Raw genomic sequence first — 20,456 nt, 5'->3', positions numbered from 1 at the left:
ACCTGATAAAGATTATTTGTGGAAAGTAGAAAACATACTTAATGTTGGAATATTGAAAGTCTTTGCATTGAGATTAGGAACAACATAAGGGTGACCATTTCATGTAACCTTATATCAAATAAGTGTAGTAAAGAAAAAGTTTACTAAGATAAAAAAAACTTGTTGCCTATAAAAGCAGTTGAAATGTTGTTATTAACAGATGTGATTATACACAAAGAAAATGCCAATATAATTATTAACTGAGTATCCCCTTTTTCTAATTCTGGCAACCTTACTTAATTAGATGTAAACATTTAAAAATCACATGTAAAATATGTTAATTTAGAAATATTATATTTTGTGCATTTTATAGAAAAATTTAAATAAAACTCTTTATGTATCTTCTGTATCATTGCCTGTCTGTCTTCCTAGAGCTTCTCTTCAGTCATCAAACATAGTCTGGCAAAGTAAATCATCTTTCCTCACTTTGAAATTATAAACTTTTTAAAGTGCTCTATCTTATTATACTATTGCTCAAAGTTTTATCTCAAGGCATAACATCAGGAATTTTGCCCTTCACTCCCTGTATTTATTCTGATTTATCTTTGTGTCCCCCAGAACATAACTACCTATTATTTAAAAGTGGTCTTTTAAAACGTTTATTTACAGCAGGCTTACATAATTAAGAAATTATAAATAGTTAATAAATCTGATTATGTATCATTGACTGTTTTTTTGCCAATTCCACCAAGTGAAAGCGAACTCTGTAAGCTTATAAAACTGAATGTTGGATGCATGTGGTTCTCAAGCTTCAAAATATTTACATGTCCATAATCTTTCTTGAGGAATAATTTAAGAGGTGGGGAAAACTTGCCTTATTAGGGATATATTTGGTGTTTTAAAAGATTATTACGTGAATTCTTTTTATTATATTTTTATCAGTCATTTCTTTATTCTTGGACTTTTTCTCATTTTATATTTTTGAGTGAAATAATTTGCTTATTTCTTCAGATATCAATTTATAGAAGAAGCTTTTCAGAATCAGAAAGTGATCATAGATACACTAATCACCAAACTGATGGAAAAAACAAAATACATAAAATTCACAGGAAATCAAATCCAAAACAGGTAATTTTATCATATTATGTAATCGTTTTAATATAACTTGTTATTCGCTTTTAGAACAGACCATTTTCCTTAACTCACAGTTAAGTAGTAAATTTTCAGATGACTGCAATAACACGTTCATAAGACTTTCCCAGAAACTTGGTTGGAAAGCATTCTTTTCTGCTGTAAAATTTCAAAACTAATATGATAATAAACTACACTTAGAATTATAATAGCTCATTTATTTAGTAGGTATTGATAACTTGTTATCACTTATTTTCCAATGTTAAAGAAATCCCAAGATTTAAATGCAAAATGGACCATTTTTTGCCAGTAATGTAAATATTCAAACACTTGAATGAACCCTTAATTGTTATTTTAAGGTTTGCTAAAATTTGAGATGCCTTCCTTATGCTGTAATTTTTTTTTTTTTTTTTTAACTGCAAAGTGGTAGAATTTTTAAGACACCAGGAGACAGGGATTGTTAAACTGTTCACACACCTTTTACTCCTTGTCTGATAAAATGCTTAAACAATTCATTGTTATGCCTTTTATCCTGGTAAGGAAATCATCACCTGTCCGAAGTTTCATATCTTAGACATCAATGATTGGGCCATTTAGGGCACATACTGATACTTAATTTACACACCTATGAAATCCCATGACCTACTGTTTTACACACAAAAGTAATGTTGCTGCCTAAAGAAGTCAAGGAATGTTTATTAGAATGTGCTGGAGCAAAAGACCTCACAGAGAATTTAAATGTTCCTTGTATAAATTGTGTCAGCCTTTAAGGAAATCATCATAATCTGTTACTGTCATTTTGGAACATAGCTGGGGGTGGAACATTTGGGAATTTTTTAAAGGTAATTAATTCCCTGTATTACTTGATTTCCTTAAAAGAGATTTTTAAACATAATAATAATAATTATTATTATTATTTGAGATGGAGTTTCACTCTTGTTGCTCAGGCTAGAGTGCAATGGCATGATCTTGGCTCACCGCAACCTCCACCTCCCAGGTTCAAGCAATTCGCCTGCCTCAGCCTCCCGAGTAGCTGGGATTACAGGCATGTGCCACCAGGCCCAGCTAATTTTGTATATTTAGTAGAGATGGGGTTTCTCCATGTTGGTCGGGCTGGTCTTAAACTTCTGATCTCAGGTGATCCATCCACCTCAGCCTCCCAAAGTACTGTGATTGCAGGCGTGAGCCACTGCGCCTGGCTTTTAAACATAGTTTTTACCATTTCTTGATGCCCCAGCATCATTATTATATCTATTTATTATTGTGTTATGTGTCTTTTAGTTTTTCTCATTCTTCCTTATCAGCTCTCATTTGTTTTTACCCCCCCTCTTTTTTTTTTTTTTTTTTTTTTGAGAGACAGAGTCTCTCTCTGTCACCCAGGCTGGAGTGCAGTGATGCAGTGTTGGCTCATTACAACCTCTGCCTCCTGGGTTCAAGCAATTAATCTTCCTTAGCCTCCTGGGTAGCTGGGATTACAGGTGCCCACCACCATGCCCAGCTATTTTTTGTATTTTTAGTAGAGATGGGGTTTCACCATGTTGGCGTAACTACTGACCTCAGGTGATAGGCCACCTCTGCCTCCCAAAGCCCTGGGATTACAGACATGAGCCACTATTGCCAGGCCCTGTTTTTACTTTTCTTTTTGACACAACTATAGTTAATGAAATACTATTTCCTTTATTTACCATATTCTAATTAGAATAGTATATTTTCCCAAGTAGAATAATTTGTGGGTTTAACATTTTTTGATTTTGAGTAATTGGAAATTTGTAATGAATAGTCATCAAATGAATGAAGAGAGATAAATGTAGGCATTTCTACCATTTAGTGGCAAAAGGTAGCAATTGTATAATAATTAATTTTAAATTAAAGATCTGCCCTTAATGAAATTTATCCCTTTGACTTTTTTCTTACTCTTTTACTGAGTATATGGTTTGAGTTATGGTCAGTTTGCTTTTTTTTCTTTTTTGTATGTCCATTTCTTCCACTATCATTTTTCGGAAAAGTTATTTTATTTCTCTGTTGAATTGTTTTTCAACACCTTTATAGACCATGTATGTGTGGGATTATTAATCTGCTCCATTGTGTTTTTCTCTTTGCCAGTACTCCACTTCCATGATCTTGATCATTGTAGCTTTTTATAGTAACTTAAAATCAGATAATGTTCTTCAAATTTGTTCTTTTATCTTTTATTTTTGTAAAGTGATTTGTGCTTTTCTTCTTCTACAAAATAATAACATTGTTTAGAACACTTTTGATTTCTGAATTGAGGCAAAAATCAAAGAATCTTTCTTAAGTGCAAATTGCTTATATATCTGTATAGTCTATCTGATTATAAAAGGGTTACATTTTATGCGTTTACCTCCATGGCACTGTTTTTCCCTTATTCATCCTATTCTAGCATCATGAATATTTAAATGAGTTTTTTGAAATTGATTTCTTCACGGGCTCCTCTGGTTCCCTGAATCCTGTAGTAACATTGATATCAAACAGTTGTCTTTTCCAGCAGGAAATAAAGTCTCTGCCATTTTGGTCTTAAGTTTTGGAGGGTAACTATGGGAGAAGCTTACAGAAGAAATGAAGCTTTTAATTTAATCTCACAAAGTTTGGTGGATGCTCTGTTATTTTTGATAAGATATTCTGGTGTGGACCGTATGTTTTTCTTTCTGTAAGAAAAGTATGTAGTTGATGAAACATAGTTATTTGGCTGCTAATCTTTTGAAGAATGGGTTTAAGTAGCAAACTACTATTTTTGTCTTTTTCTATTTAGGTGTATGAATTCTGCAGCAGTTAAGATTACTAAGAAAAGAGTATCACATATACACTTTTCTAGCTTTTGGTTGCAATTAATATAGTAGACCTTGTTCAGAATCATGGTTTATAAATCCTCTTTAGTCCACCTCCACGTCCCCCCCATCCTTTTAGGTAGAGCATTGATTTTCCCAGGTATCACAATAATTTTTCCAAACCATACTTTCTTAAAACGTACTCATTCTTTCTTCTAACTCTATATATTTTTTAAGATTTAACGTTCAAGACTTAATTTTAAGATTGAGTGGTGATATCTTTTAGAAGAATTATATTTCTGCTGTCTCATCTTCAAGACAGTCACCTTAAACTGAAGGACTCAAATAGCAGAGCTTCTAAGGGCTGAAAACATTTTGATCTAATTTAGACATTAAAACATCAATTTAAAATAATATACAAAAAATCTGCCTTATGTTTTTCCCCCTTTTAATTTTCAGAATTATTGAAGTAAATCAAAATCAAAAGCAGGTGGAACAGGATATTAAAGTTGCTATATTTACATTGATGGTAGAAATAAATAAAAAAGGAAAAGCTCTACTGCATCAGTTAGAGGTAAGTGATTGCCTATGGGATAGTATCTTATATTGATTCAACATAGTATTTTCTTGGATAACATTGAAAGGTCAAATTGTGCCCCCCCCAAAAAAAAACACACAAACAAAAAAATAGTATTTCCTAACATACTGTGAATTAGAAATCATAGTGCTTTTTATATAATTATTTCATTTGTGATCTAATAATTTTTTTGCCCACTCCCAAATTTTCCTTTGCTGGGTTTTATATTGTAGCTGACAGTTTATAGCTTAGTAATATGCTATAAATGTCTGATGACTGATAGCACAAATTGTAATGCCTTGCTTATAGGAGGATCTCTGAATATTAAATAGATCTTTACATCACCAAAGGGGTTTAGTGGAACAAAATTTTCTAGACAGATACACTGTTAGATTTAGTTCTCAAATATATATATTTAACCCTGTGAGAAGTTAGGTAAAAGAATATGGCTAGTCCTGCCGTCAACATGTTATAATTCTAATTGCGAAAGCAGCATTTAGAGAGACATGCTCAAGGCACTTAGATGTTTCTCACTGCAGATAAAAAGAAATTACTATCTTCCTCAGCTTTTTAAAACTCACGAAGGTCAAGATCCAAAGTTGGTGTTTGACTTTATATAACATGAGGTTCTAACACCTACATGGTACATTAATGTGTAATATTAATTGTGTGATCTTTAGATATTCCTTTAGTATATTGACATAGAAAGAAAGAATATTGATACAGTAAAGCATTAAAAAAAAGAATCCTAATGCTTGAAAATTTGGGGAAAAATAAGACTTCTAGAAATAATATAGGTTATCCTCTTTATGTCATAGTTGACCAAATTTTAAGGTTTCTGTCAGAAAGTTCTGTCCCTTCTGAGAAAGCGTGATCATTCCTGTGTATTATCATCAGCTATACTGGAAACAAAGACTAATATAATTCTCTGTTGTTTTGGAAACGTAGTTATTTAGTGAGGAAGTATTCTGGGCAGGAAGAATCAGACCCCATTTATAGTGACTATTTGTTCAGTATCTGTGTCTTTAAAAAAATATTAATTCAAGTAGAATTTCAGTTTCCAAAACTGTTTAAAATCAAATATCACTTTGATTTGCTTTCCCAGAGATTAGTACTGCATACATTACTATTTCTGTGTTTTCAAACCTGACGGTACATCAGAATCACTTGAAGAGCTTTACAAAGAAGATTACCAGACTCATGAATCTGTAAGAATGAACCTGGTTCATTCAGGTTAATTCTTAAAATTTAAAAAAAAATTTTTTTGAGACAGGGTCTCACTCTTTTCCAGGTGGAAGTGCTATAACATGAATCACAGCTCACCATGGCCTCTACCTCCTGTGCTCAAGTGATCCTCTCATCTCAGTCTCTCTAGTAAATAGGAGTACAAATGCATGCCACCATGCCTGGCTATTTTTTTTTATTTTAAGAGATACGGTTTTGACACGTTGGCTAAGGCTAGTCTTGAACTCCTGGGCTCAGGCAGTCTGTCCGCCTCTGCCTCCCAAAGTATTGAGATTACAGGTGTGAGCTACCCCACCTCACCTTTTTTTTTTTTTTTGAGTCAGTGCCTTACTTTGTTGTCCAAGCTTGAATGCAGTAGTGATGTATTCACTGCAGCCTTTACCTCCCTGGTTCAAGTAATCTTCCCACCTCAGCCTCCTAAGTAGCTATGCAACCACACTTAACTAATTTTTTATTTTTATAGAGATGAAGTCTCACTCTAGTGAATTTTCTTATTTTACTTTTTAGAGACAAGGTCTCAGTCTGTCACCCAGGCTCAAGTGCAGTGGTATGGCGTTGGCCCACTGCAGCCTCAAACTCCCAGGAAACTGGGACTACAAGCAATCCTCATGACAGAGCCTCCTGAGAAGCTGGGACTACAAGGCACGTGCCGCTGCTCCTGGCTAATTTTTTTTTTTTTTTTTAAGAGATATGGTCTTGCTGTGTTGCCCAGGCTGGTTGGAGTCCCTTTTAAAGGCAAATAAACATAACCCCTTTTATCTGTTAAGACTCGTAAGAAATAGAAATTAGCATAGAAGACCAAAAAACCAGGGCTTCTAATTCTTAATTCTCGAACTTCTCAAAAGTAAATGGAATTTCCATTCCTACTAGAATGTTTCCAGAGAAACACTTAATAAATTTTTACAGAGGTCAAAAATAGTCTAATAGGCAAATTACTGTCTCTAACTTAAATTAGATATGGCAGAGCCATTGGCCGTTGTCAGTACTTCAAATAGACAACTGCAATTTCCCTCTTAATTCAGTGTAGTTCATGTGTATTTTCCAAATCTGGAACTGACTGGGGCCATAATCTGGGTCCACTTTTTATTGAGAATATGTAAGTCCATGTAGTAGTATAGCAATTTTACTTTTTCTTGCTAGGTATAGGATGAGGCTTTTGGATAGGAACCTTTAAAATAACCCAAGTTCGGTGTGCTGTACTTTTGATTATCCTGTCTTCTGTAAGGAAAGTACGTACATAACTCTCCTTAGCGAAATCTATATTCTTTAATGTAGCTTTTCTTAGAGTGCATTGGCACAGTCATTCAGTTCATCTGTTGGCTCCCATGTTAATTCTCAATAGACAGAAATAATATGCTTTTAAAAAAATTACCACATACAGAGGATAAGTGTCATCTACAACACACCATGACCGTGTTTTGCACAAACTACTTGCAATTGCAGCTATTAAGTAGAGTCTCTGAAAGGTTAAATTATATGATTGATTAAATTATATGATCGAGTTACTTTACTAGTTTGCTGGACAGTACATCTTTCTTATTTGTGAGTGTTGAATTTCATAGGCGTTTATTGTATTATAGCTAATCCATCTTTTTTGTGTATTGTAAGATGCTTGAACAGACTTAATTCCCAGAATATTGAAAACCTGATCCAGGGCCTTCAGGAGTGAGGGGTCACATTTGTGGTGCAGCTTTTGCTATAGTGAAAGTGATCCTTTGTAACAAGGAAAACACGAAGAGTATTTTTAGTTGCAATAAATTTAGTACTTAGAGATTGTAGTTATTCTAATTTGTTTACCTGGAAATGACCATTAAAGTGTATGTTATATGCTGATACTAATTTTGAAATTATTGTTTTCAGAGCCTTGCAAAGGACCATCGCATGAAACTTATGCAACAACAACAGGAAGTGGCTGGACTTTCTAAACAATTGGAGCATGTCATGCATTTTTCTAAATGGGCAGTTTCCAGTGGCAGTAGTACAGCATTACTTTATAGCAAACGACTGGTAAGATAAAAGTATGCTATTTAATATACTGTGAAAATGCACAGTAATTGGAATGCTTAAAATTTATTCTGCTTATGCATAAATGCTTTTTACTTATTTCTAATATTTATCAAAATATTTTGGATTAAAAAAATATTTTTACCTGGCATAATTCAGTTTTAATCTTATCATGAATTTCTTTTTTGTTCTTTCCAACTATTCACGTCTTCATAGCAACTGAACTTAATACCAAATATAAGAATGATCGTGAACATTTTCTGATTACCTGTGGTGTCCCAGGTCCTAATTGTAAGCATTTCCCATATAATGTTTAAACTTTTATCTCATTCTTATGAGATACACCTATTTACCCCCCATTCTACAAATTATGAAACTAAGGCATGTGATTATATAACATGCCTAACATCACACAGTAACAGGAGTAGCCAGGGTTTATATGATCTCAGACATGACCTGAGCCTGTGTTCTTGTCGGTGCTACACGGCAGTCTGTCCTGCTGGATATTTTTGCAACAGAAAAATAGCTCTGTGATTTGGTGAACCATTTGACATTGGTCTAGAATCTTGCTACTTAACGTATGATTACCACATCCACATCACTTGAGGATTCTGATCAGAAGGGCTGTGATGGGGCTTGTGAATTTCTAACATACTTGCAGGTGATGCTGATGCTACTTGGTTTGTGGGCTGTGCTTTGAGTAGCAAAGGTATAAAAGATATTTAGTTACATTCTTAAAAATTCCTGCTTTACCTTCATTTTATTACAGATTGAGCAGAGATTTATACTCAGAGAAGTATAGTATAAATTGTAGGGTCAGTTCCAGACTATTGCAATAAAGCAAATATCAATAAGCCAAGCAATACACTTCTTTAAAAGTTTTCCAGTGCATATAAGAGTTTTGACTATAAATACTGTAATCTAATAGTGCAGTATTATGTTTTAAAAAACAATGTATATACTTTGATTAAAGAATACTTTATTGCTAAAAATGTTAATCATCTGAGCCTACAAGAGTCATAATCTTTTTGCTGGTGGAGAAGTTGATGGCCACTGGGGTTGTGGTTGCTGAAGGTTGGGATAGTTGTGGCAATATCTTAAAATAAGATGACAATGAAGTTTGCATTGACTGACTGTTTTCTAATGAAAGATTTCTCCCTAGTATACAATGATAATTTGATAGCATTTTACCTACAAAGATCTTCTTTCAGAATTGGAGTTAGTCCTCTCAAAGCCTGTAGCTGCTGTATCACCTAAGTTTATGGAATATTCTAAATTCTTTATTGTCATCTCAACAATGATCACAGCATTTTCACCAGGAGTAATTTCTATCTCAGGAAACCACTTTTTTGTGCTCATCCATAAGAAGCAACTGTTCATCCATTCAAGTTTGATCATAAGATTACAGCAATTCAGTCAAATCTTCAGGCTCTACTTCTAATTGCAGTTCTCTTGTTTCTACCACATCTGTAGTTCCTTCTCCACTGAAGTCTTGAATTACTCCAGGTCATCCCTAAAGGTTGGAATCAACTTATTCCTAACTCCTGTTAATGTTGATATTTTTATCTTCTCCCATGAATCATTAAGGTTCTTAAAGGCAACTAGAATAATGAATCCTTTCTAGAAGTTTTTTATTTTATTTAGCCCAGATCCATCAGAGGAATCACGATGTATGGCGGCTATTATAGTAGCCTTATGTTTTCTGGGTTTTTTTCTTTTTCTTTTTTTGAGATGCAGTCTCACTCTGTTGCTTAGGTTGGAGTGCAGTGGCATGATCTCAGCTCACTGCAACCTCTAGCTCCCAGGTTCAAGCAATTCTCCTGCCTCAGCCTCCCAATAGCAGGGACTACAGGCATGTGCCACTATGCCCAGCTAAGTTTCCTATTTTTTGTTGAGACGGGTTGCTATGTTTTCCAGACTGGTCTTGAACTGCTGATCTCAAGTGATCCACCTGCCTCAGCCTCCCAAAATGCTGAGATTACAGCATGAGCCACGTAATGTATTTATTAAATAAGACTTGAGGACATGCACCTATAATACCAACACTGAGAAGCCGAGTGTATGTTGTAAGATGCTTGAACAGACTTAACTCCCAGATTATGTAAAACCTGATCCGGGGCCTTCACAGGTAGGAGAATCACTTGAGGCTTGGAGTTCAAGACCACCCTGGGCCACAGGGTAAGACCCTGTTGCTACCAAAAGAAAAAAATAAAGACATAAGAATCAGAATAACTTCTTGATTCATGGGCTGCAGAATGAATGTTGTGTTAGTGGGCATGAAAATAACCTTAATCTCCTTATATATTTCTATGAGAGCTCTTGGGCGACCAGTTATATTTGTCAGTGAGCAGTAATATTTTAAAATCCTTTATTTTCTGAGCAGTGGGTCTCAAAAGTGGGCCTAAAGTATTTACCAAAATATACTGTAAGTAGACATGCTGTCATCCAGGCTTTGTTTTCACTTATAGAACACAAAAGCAGAGTAGATTTAGCATAATTCTTAAGGGCTCTAGGATATTTGGAATGGTCAATGAGCATTGGCTTCAACTTCAGGTCACCAGATGCATTAGTCCCTAATAAGAGTCAGTCTGTCCTTTGAGGATTTGAAGCCATGCATTGTCTTCTCTCTGAAATTTCTAGATGGCATCGTCTTCCAATAGAAGTCTGAGCAATCTACACTGAAAATGGGTTGTTTAGCGTGCCACCTTCATCAATAATCTTAGCTAGGTCTTACAATTAACTTACTGCAGCTTCTACATCAGTACTTGGTGCCTCACCTTGTACTTTTATATTGTGGAAACTGCAGAATGGATGGTTTCTTTCCATAAATCTCATGGACCAACCTCTGCCACCTTAAAACTTTCTTTTGCAGCTTTCTAACGTCTTGCAGCCTTTATTGAATTAAAGAGTTTTAGGACCTGTCTCTGAATTAGATCTTGGGTTACGGGAATGTCATAACTGGTTTTATCCTCTATCAAGACTGTGCAACTTTCTTCCTGTCAGCAATAAGGCTTCTTGGCATTCTCATCATTCATATGTTCACTGGAGTAACACTTTGGATTTCCTTCAAGAATTTTTCCTTTACATTTGCAACTTGGCTAACTAGTGCAAGAGGCCTAGCTTTTAGTCTGTCTCACCTTGAAACTTGCTTTCCTGAGTAAGCTTACTCATTTCTTAAGTTTTGATTAGTGAGAGTCATGCAACTCTTCCTTTCACTTGAACACTTAGCAACTATTGTAGGGTTATTAATTGGCCTAGTTTCAATATTGTTATGTCTGAGACTAAGGAGTCCTGAGGAGAGGAAGAAAGAATAGCTAAATTGGAGCAATCAGGATACACTATTTATCAATTATGTTTGCTCTTACATGGTCGTGGTTTGTGGTGTCCCCAGTCATAGTATTAACATCAAAGACCACAGATCACCATAACAGATTATTGTTAAGAATTACCAAAATGTGACAGAGACAGAAAGTGAGCGTGTGCTGTTGAAAAAATGGTTCTGATTTTCTCAACGTGGTGTTGTCACACACCTTAAATTTGTAAAATTCATGGTAAAATTCATTTATGAAGCACAGTAAAGCAAAGCTCAGTAAAACAAGGTATGCTTGTATTGTTCCCTCCAAATCAAGTTTTCTGTCACCTATTCCAAAAAATCGAAGTCCAGAAATTTTCTATACAATTTTAAAATAAGGAGATGTGATTCTGGATAAACATTGTAAAATAACTTCAAATATTGAATGACATCAGAGTTCTATGACTGTTCTTAATCATGAATTGCATTTAATTCTTAGGATTTGTTTTCCTTTCACAATTATCAGTGATACAGTCTCCATCCAGAGTCTTATTTTTTCATTAGTCTTAATGAAAACATCTGTGTACTATATACCTTCTGTTCTCTGTTACCTACATTTTTCTGAAAGTCAAATAGAAAAGGGATAGAGGGAATAGAGAATTGAATTTTTCAACTTAACCCATCATGAATATTCTTATGTGTATGTTATACAGATTATTCACACAATCAGATGAGCATTCTGTCAATCTCCTTATCAATTAAAAAAAATTTTTTTTCATTCTGTGCTGAGTTTGTTTGATTGCATTATGGAAAAAATAAAAATTGGAGATAGGATAAATTAATTTACACAATGATCTGTTGAAATAGGAATGAAAGAGATAGTCATCTATATGATACATAGAAAATAGGAACAGTGAATCATATAGTACCAGTATTAACCATATTCTTGGTTAACTAAACTTTAAAAATCCTGTGGAACCCAAGTGAGCATTGATGCATTTCTGTAGCAGCTGTAGATAATAAAGTAATTTGCCTGTAATGCATGCAGAGCTGAGGTTCCTGATTATTTTTAAACATTTAGAAGGATTTTCTAACTTCAGAAAAAGTGAAAATCATTATTTTGTATAATTTTGTTCTTCAGAGTTCTGCTTTATAAATATAGCCTTGTTTACTCAGGTTATCCTTTAAATGATGGATTTTATATGCTTTAAAAAAATAAAATGAAATGCCTTCAGGCCTGAAACCTCAAGCTTGGCTTGCTATTTTTAAAAATTTATTTATATTTTATTATATATTTAAAGTATACAACATGATATCCATCACCCTACATAGTTACCTTGTATCTGTGTGTATGGTAAGAACACCTAAAATCTATAACAAATTTTTGATATACATTACAATATTATGAAAGTTTTTGTTGTTGTTGTTCTTTTGTTTTTGTTTTTTCCTGAGACAGGGTCTCTGTCTATACAGGCTAGGGTGCACTGGCATGATTGTAGCTCACTGCAGCCTCAAACTCCTAGGCTCAAGCGAGCCTTTTGCCTCAGTCCCCCAGGTAGATGGGACTACACATGCATGCCACCATGCCTAGATTTTTTTTTTTTTTTTTTTTTTTTTTTTTTATAAAGACAAGGTCTTGCTCTGTCACCCCACTTGATCTGGAACTCCAGGTGTGAGCCACCACATCTGGTTGGCCTTACAAGGTTATTAACTATAGTTCTTACACTGTACATTACATCTCAATGTTTATTTATTCTACCTACCTGCAAATGTGTACCCTTTGACTTACTTCTCTACATTTCCTACCCACCTAGCCCCTGGTAACCCCCATTCCACTTTGTCTTCAACTTCTAAAAATGATCCATGTATAAGAGAAATTATATAGTATTTTTGTTTCTGGGTCTGGCTTATTTCACTTATAGTGAGCTCAAGTTTCTGTTACCACAAATAGCAGGATTTCTTTCCTTTTTTAAGGTTGAATAATATTCTGTTGTATATATCTAACACAATTTATCCATGTATCATTGGATACAGGTTGTTTTTCTATCTTGGCTATTGTGAATAATGCTGCAATGACATGGGAGTGCAGATATCTCTACAAGATCCTATTTCATTTCCTTTAGTTATACCCAGCAGAGAGATGGCTGGACCTACAGTAGTCCTGTTTTTAATTATTTGAAGAACCTCCATACTGTTATTCATAGTGGTTGTACCAATCTGCATTTCCACCTAAAGTGTACAAAGGGTTCCCTTTTTTCCACACCCAGCCCAACACTTGTCTTGTTTTTTGATATTAGCTGGATCCTAACAGGTATGAGGTGATAGCTCATTGTGGTTTTGATTTGCATCTTCCTATTGATTAGTGCTGTGGAGCACTTTTTTATATGCCTATTGGACATTTTTATGTCTTCTTTAGAAAAATAGAAATTCAAAGTCTTTGCCCATTTAAAAATTATGTTTATTTGGGTTTTTGCTATTGAGTTGCATGAGTTTCTTACATAAGTTGAGCATCCCAACTGAAATCTGAAATTCTCCAAAATTCAAAACTTTTTGAGCACCATATGATACCATAAGTGGGAAATTATACACTTAATTGAACACAACTTGGATTCATGCACAAAATTGTTAAAAATACTGTATAAAATTGCTTTCAGGCTATGTATATTGGGTATATGAAACATAAATAAACTTCATGTTTAGACTTGGTCCCTATCCTCAAGATAGCGAATTATCATTATACATAATACATAAAATGTGTGTGTGTGTGTGGGTGTGTGTGTGTGTATCTATCTATATATTAACATTAAAAACTATCAAGAATCTTACTGACTTGACCTCTCTTCCTGGCATGGAGGCATCAGCATGGTGACTGTGAGGTCATTGGATATTGGAGAGGGTTGGGGAATCACAGTAGGCATGAAGCTAATAGCCACAGATGTGAAGTGGGAGGGAAGAATACAGAGGTGTTCAGAAGAATTAGCCAGTGTGATTTGGATCTTGGTTACATTGAGTAAATAAGTAAATGAATTGAATAAGTAAATAAATATATTGAAGGTAATGGCAGCCAAGTTTCTAGAGAAGGTATTTAGAAAGAAGTTAGGCGAGGAAGGGCCCAAAGATGTGTTGGATTGGTATTAGGAGTACAAGTATGAACTTAGAGTTTTATTTTTATTCTTGGACTCAGATCTAGAAATAGTTACAGATGTATATGTATCCATCTATATGTGCATATGTATTCATTGTGGTGTGCTGCATCCCAATAGCACTGAGCCCACTTCTTCCAGATCTTGGTTTCAAAATACCAGGGAAAGAGGGGAAAAGTAAAAGGTGTGCCCAGAACATAATGTTATACCATAAAACTACTGAAATGCTCAGATGATAATGGGGACATGTCAAAGGAAACAGGATTCAGTGTAAAAGGGCTCCCAAATTTTGGTTTTGGAAAACCAAAAACAAATTTGAGGATCAAGTCACTATAATAAATTATAACACACTGAATTAAATAAGAATACATGAGTTTATAATAATATAAATCAGTAAACGGTAGGTTATTTGGGGGAGAAGTTGATAACAAAACAAAAAGTTATGTATGGTTGTAGAAAGAGTAATGGGTATAAACAGGAGCACATTTGGTTACTATCATAGAGGTAATTTGGGAGGACTAGTCAGTGGCTGCAAATATGCTGGGTAGAGGATTGATGGGAAACAGAGTATTAGTAAAATCTTAGAATACCTGTTCAACTTTAAGGTTAAGAAATTGAGTAGCAGAATTACAGATCAAGACTAATATCACCAGTGGTAGGACAAGTTGACATCCTACGTTTCCTGGCACATCATCATTTGTGTGTGGTATTCTTGACAAGAATACTGTAAATAAGTCTGATCAGGAGGAAATATCACCCAGGTTAAAAGTCATCCTACAGATTGTAAGGCATAAAATCTTCAAAACACATCAGGGACATGAACGAAAGAGAAAGTCTGAGCAATTTAAAAATGAGGCAACTAAGCAACTTGTATTCCTTGATAGCATCGTGGAAAAGACTGCTGAAACTGTTGGCATTTAGATGAAGTATTTAAACTGGATGGCTGTGTTGCAACAATTGGTTTATGAATTTGGAGTCTGGGATTTAGTTATATTTGTTTTAGGATATCCATACTGTAGTATTTAGGGGAGACAGGACCTCATGCCTGTAGCTTGCTCTCCAAAGTTTGGAAAAAGACTAATGTGTGTAGGAGCAGCTGGGTTAGCACTGCAGCAAATGTGGTCATAAGTTAACACTCGGGGAATTTGGGTGAAAGAAATGTAGGCTGGGCCCCTCCCTCCCCTCTTTTTTGAAATGGAGTTTCGCTCTTGTTGCCCAGGCTGGAGTGCAGTAGCGCCATCTTGGCTCACCGCAACCTCTACCTTCTGGGTTCAAGTGATTCTCCTGCCTCAGCCTCCCAAGTAGCTGAGATGACAGACATGTGCCATCATGCCCGCTAATTTTGTATTTTTAGTAGAGACAGGGTTTCACCGTGTTGGCCAGGCTGGTCTCAAACTCCTGACCTTGTGATCCACTCACCTTGGTTTCCCAAGGTGAGTCACCCCACCCAGCCTATACATATGTTTTAAACATGGAGCCATTGGTATTTGCTGACAGGTTGAATACAGGGTGTGATAAAAAGGAACCAAGGACTTCTAAGTTGTAGGAAAAAAATAGTATTGCCAGTAATTGAGATGGGGAGGATTATAGGAAGAGTACACCTGAGGATAAAAAGTATAGTCGCGTGTTGCTTGATGACAGGGCTGTATTCTGAGAAATAGTGATTTTTGGCATTGTGTGTCATCATAGGATGTACTTAACACACACCTAGATGGTACCCTATTGCTCCTAGGCTACCAGTCTGTACAGCATATTACTGTACTGAATACTCTAGGCAGTTGTAACATAATGGTGTTTGTGTATTTAAACATAGAAAAGGTACAGTCAAAATACAATACAAAGGATTAAAAAATGTTATACCATGGAGGTTGCAGTGAGCTGAGCTGAGATTGTACCACTCCACTCCACCCTGGATGACAGAGTGAGACTCAAAAACAACAAAAACAGTACACCTGTAGGGCATTTACCATGAATGGAGCTTGCAGGACTGGAAGTTGCTCTAGTGAGCAAGTGAATGGAATGGTGAGTGATTGTGAAGGCGTAGGACGTTACTTTACACTACTGGGTACTTTATAAGCACCATACATTTAGACTACATTAAGCTTATTTGAAAATATTTTTTCTTCAATAATAACTTCAGCTTTAAAATTAAAAAATAAACTTTAATTTTTTAAATGCTTTGACTTTTGTCAGAGTCAAGCTACTGTTATTTTAAGCTAATAACACTTAGCTTAAAACACAAACACATTGTACACATACTTTCTTTCCTTATATCTTTGTATTTATTTACTTTAAAACTTTTTGTTAAAAATCAAGACACAAACACACACATTAGCCTAGGCCTACCCAAGGTTCGTGTTATTAATACCAGTCTTACACCTCCACATCTTGTCTTACTGCAAAGTCTTCAGAGGCATAAACATGCATTCAGTTCTCATCTCCTACTATAATAATCTTTTTTCTGAGACCATCTCTTGAAAGACTTGGCTGAGGCAGTCACTTTTTTTAGTAAGTAGTAGGAGTACACTCTAAAATAATGAGAAAAAGAGTAGTATAGTAAATACATAAACCAATAACATAGTCATTTATTATCATTATGTGAGTGGCAGCACAGTAGGTTTGTTTATACCAGCATCACCATAAACACAAGTAATGCCTGGTGCTGTGATATTACAACAGCTCCAACATCATTAGGTAATGGGAATTTTTCAGCTTCATTTTAATTTATGGGACTACTGCTGTACATGTGGTACATTGTTGACTGAAACACTGCTATGTGGTGCATGACTACATATGGATATAGGGGAAGAGTGGTCAAAAAACTGAGGCCTGGGCATTCCAGCACATAGCAGTGTGGGAGAGAAGAAAACACCCACAGTGGAGTCTGAGATTGTGCATTGCGAACAAGCAGAAGAATCCCTGCCCTTACTGGAGAGTTTAAAAACAGTTCGGCACTGGAATCTAAATCTATTCTCAGTGGCTCCAAAGGGTAGCAGCTAGTGAAACAAGGGAAAACCATGGGATTATAGTGTGCTGGAAGCCAAATGAAAAAAATGTTTCCATGAAGGCAGACTGACCACCTGTGTGAAAAACTGCTACAAACCTAAACATAATGGTCTCAGGAAAGAATGGGTAGGGAAGGATCAGAGACAGTAGGACCTAGATGAGACTTGTAGAGTTTTGCTTTAAAAGAAATGGGGTAGTTGATGGTAGGAGAAAAGGAGTCAAGAGTTTTGTTTTTCCCTGCAAAAACTTAAAGCGTATTTATATGTTGATGGGTGTGATCCAGTAAAATGGGAAAATTACTGGGTAGGCAAGACAGAGTGGGCTCTACTGCACAAGTGGAAGGCTGGCTTTAACTAGAAACATGGACATTTCATCATCCATTGTAAAAGGAGGGGATACTGACTGAAAAGTGGCAGAAGTTTGTGGAAGATCTTTGATTATTGCTAATTTTCAGTGAAATGCTAAGCAAATACATCAGCTAAGATTAAGAATGGGGGAGGAAATACTGGAGATTAGAAAAGAGAAAAGAAATTAGGACATAGTTACTTAGGAAAGTTAGGGAAGTGAATGGACTAGAGAAATGTCATATGATAGCTAGTCAGCCTTAATGGTCTAGCTGAAATAAGTGGTCAAGTGTTTGAAGTGAGATCAGTTCAGTGATACTCAGGCAGAAGGTGGGATTTAACCAGGGTAGGTTGTTGTATATAGGGGAAACGTTGAGGAGAGTGAAGTGAGCATACGTAATTGAGTGAGTTGACAAGATATATATGTAGGAAATTATTATTGGCATTGAAGCTGGATAATGAGGAACTGATGAGATATGTATGCAAGGAAATTATTGCTGGAATCAAAGCTGGATAATGAACTGAGGGATAGAGGCAAGGGTAAAGTGAATGAAAGGATGGATAGGTTTGTAGGATTATTGGTATTTGGGCACTAGAGGAAGTGAAAGAAGAATCATTTGGGTTGGATATTGAAATCATCCAAAATTGCGACAGGACTTATATTGGAGATGGTGATAGTGAACCAAGAACTAAAATCTTCAAGAACTGAGGGAGAATGACTAGATCCCCACTGATGATTAAGATATGTTAACAATTTTTATTTTACAAATATTTAAGTTAGTGCTTCTACAAAGTTTTATTAATAATTCAAAAAACTGACTTCAACCTGTCACTTCAAAATAGGTTTAATAGTACAGCTGAGTTACGCCTCAAAACTTTTTAACATGCTTTGGACCTATATATGATTATTTATTGTGTATAGATGTACATATCAGAGATTGCTTTTAGGTATTTACTGGACACTTAATAAATTATTTTCCTAATATTTGGTTGTCTCTCCTTTTTCTTCTAGATTACATACCGGTTGCGGCACCTCCTTCGTGCAAGATGTGATGCGTCCCCAGTGACCAACAACACCATCCAGTTTCACTGTGATCCTAGTTTCTGGGCTCAAAATATTATCAACTTAGGTAGGCCATTACATACATTTCTTAAAGTACTCTTTGTTTGTAGAACTCGCCATGATTATGACATGTTACTGAAAATATGGTCTCTTAGGCTGGGCACAGTGGCTTACATCTGTAATCCCAGCACTCTGGGATCACTCAAGGATCACCTGAACCCAGGAGTTCAAGATCAGCCTGGGCAACACAGGGAGAGCCCATTTCCACATAAGATACCTAAGTTAGCCAAGGGTAGTGGCACATGCTTGTAGTCCCAGCTACTTAGAAGGCTGTCACTGGAGGATTAAAGAAAATGAATTTTCTCACATTCAAAATGCTTTGATTATTTTGTTTTAAAAAGGCATGCTGTTTTTGATAGTATTGTATGTATATGGTGACACATACACATGAATATAAACACATACATGTACAGATAAGAAAACATTCCATAACATTGAATTACAGGGTTGCTAGACTTAGGGATTTAGGTGTCCTGTCCTGTTACCTCAAACTGCCCCCCCCCCCAATCTGGTTTGTTCTGTTTGTTAGCTCTAAATTTATCAGAATGAGTTAACTTGACTTGTCATTGATAAAGGGTTTTTGATATCTAGAAAGTTTTATTTTAAACTACTTTATTTTTATTGGCTTATCTTTAGAACCATTCAGTAGGAACCTAATGGTTCAATCCTTTATCTTGCTTAGGGAAGACTTAATTTTAATTTTCTTCTTTTCCCTGATCAGGTAATAGTTATGTAAATATCTTACTAACTGAAGTATAACACACATACTGACAAGTACCCAAATCTTAAACAGTTAAGTACTGCATAATGATGTCTCAATCAATTAACTGCATCTATGACTTATAAATACTGAGGGTTTTTTACTATATCTTTTTATGTTTAGATACACAGATACTTACCATTGTGTTACAATACAATTGCCTACACTATTGTCTAGATAATTCAGTACAGTTATGTGCTATACAGGTTTGTAGCCGAGATTCTGCCTAGCAATAAGCTATGCCATATAACCTAGGTGTGTAGTAGGTTATACAGTATACTTTTACATAAGTAAACTGCTGTTTGTCTAAAGACAAAATTGCCTAAATGACACATTTCTGAGAACGTATCCCCATCCTTTAGCAACCCATTCTCTGTTCATCAGCAACCAATATTACCTTTGATGATTTCTTTTTTGGGCTGGGGGGAGCTTATTGTGTTTGTTTCAGAATCATCAAAGATGGTTTCTCATCTCCAGTGCTAGATTCTGGGTAAGAAAAGAAAATGACTGGAGAAATAGCCCATACTCACTAGGAAAGGAGGAAATAGGCAATCTTACCCATGTAAGGGAAGAACAAAAAGAATCCTGGAAGCAAAGGTGATAAGGAGACCCTTGCAGACTACTTTAGATACAGACATATGTATATTGATACATAGCAGGAAACTGGAATTATACACACTCATTTTACCAAAAAGAAGCATCTTTAGCATACAAAACGTGTATAAGTAACTCTTGTTGCCACACTTGACTCTGTCACCACGCATTCATCTGTACTCAGAACCCATCACAAGGTACAAACACACAAGTTGGTCATATATGGAGGGATGTATATACTTACATCACAATAGGCAAACACACTCACATATAGACATAAGTATATTTAAGAATTATATTTAAAGCTATACACACATAACTGGTTGTAGTTTCAGATAAACCTACTTTAGCCAAAACAAAAACAGGATCTTCCAGTCTAATAGTTTGTGAAACTGATAACAATAAAGTTAAACAATATATTTTACTGGATTTCTCCTGTCATTTACAGCACTGTAAATTCATGTACAATATG

General features: G+C 35.4%; 1 protein-coding gene across 6 annotated transcripts in view; it reads left to right on the top strand.

The window, feature by feature from the left end:
• Nucleotides 1–20,456, top strand: part of TRIM24 (tripartite motif containing 24) — a 123,184-nt gene that overhangs the window by 76,287 nt on the left and 26,441 nt on the right. For all 6 annotated transcript variants that reach the window (XR_013523768.1, XR_013523767.1, XM_035254649.3 and 3 more), the window contains exons 5-8: nt 991–1,107; nt 4,356–4,470; nt 7,579–7,725; nt 18,520–18,637. Coding sequence is in view for 4 of the 6 variants with exons in the window: in XM_035254649.3 (XP_035110540.3) it covers nt 991–1,107; nt 4,356–4,470; nt 7,579–7,725; nt 18,520–18,637 (497 nt within the window). In the remaining 2 variants the exon portion in view is untranslated. The remainder of the gene's footprint in view (nt 1–990; nt 1,108–4,355; nt 4,471–7,578; nt 7,726–18,519; nt 18,638–20,456) is intronic.

This window comes from Callithrix jacchus, chromosome 11 (assembly GCF_049354715.1).
Source record: "Callithrix jacchus isolate 240 chromosome 11, calJac240_pri, whole genome shotgun sequence".
NCBI classification, from domain to species: Eukaryota; Metazoa; Chordata; class Mammalia; order Primates; family Cebidae; genus Callithrix; species Callithrix jacchus.
This window is presented reverse-complemented; position numbering and strand designations above follow the sequence as displayed.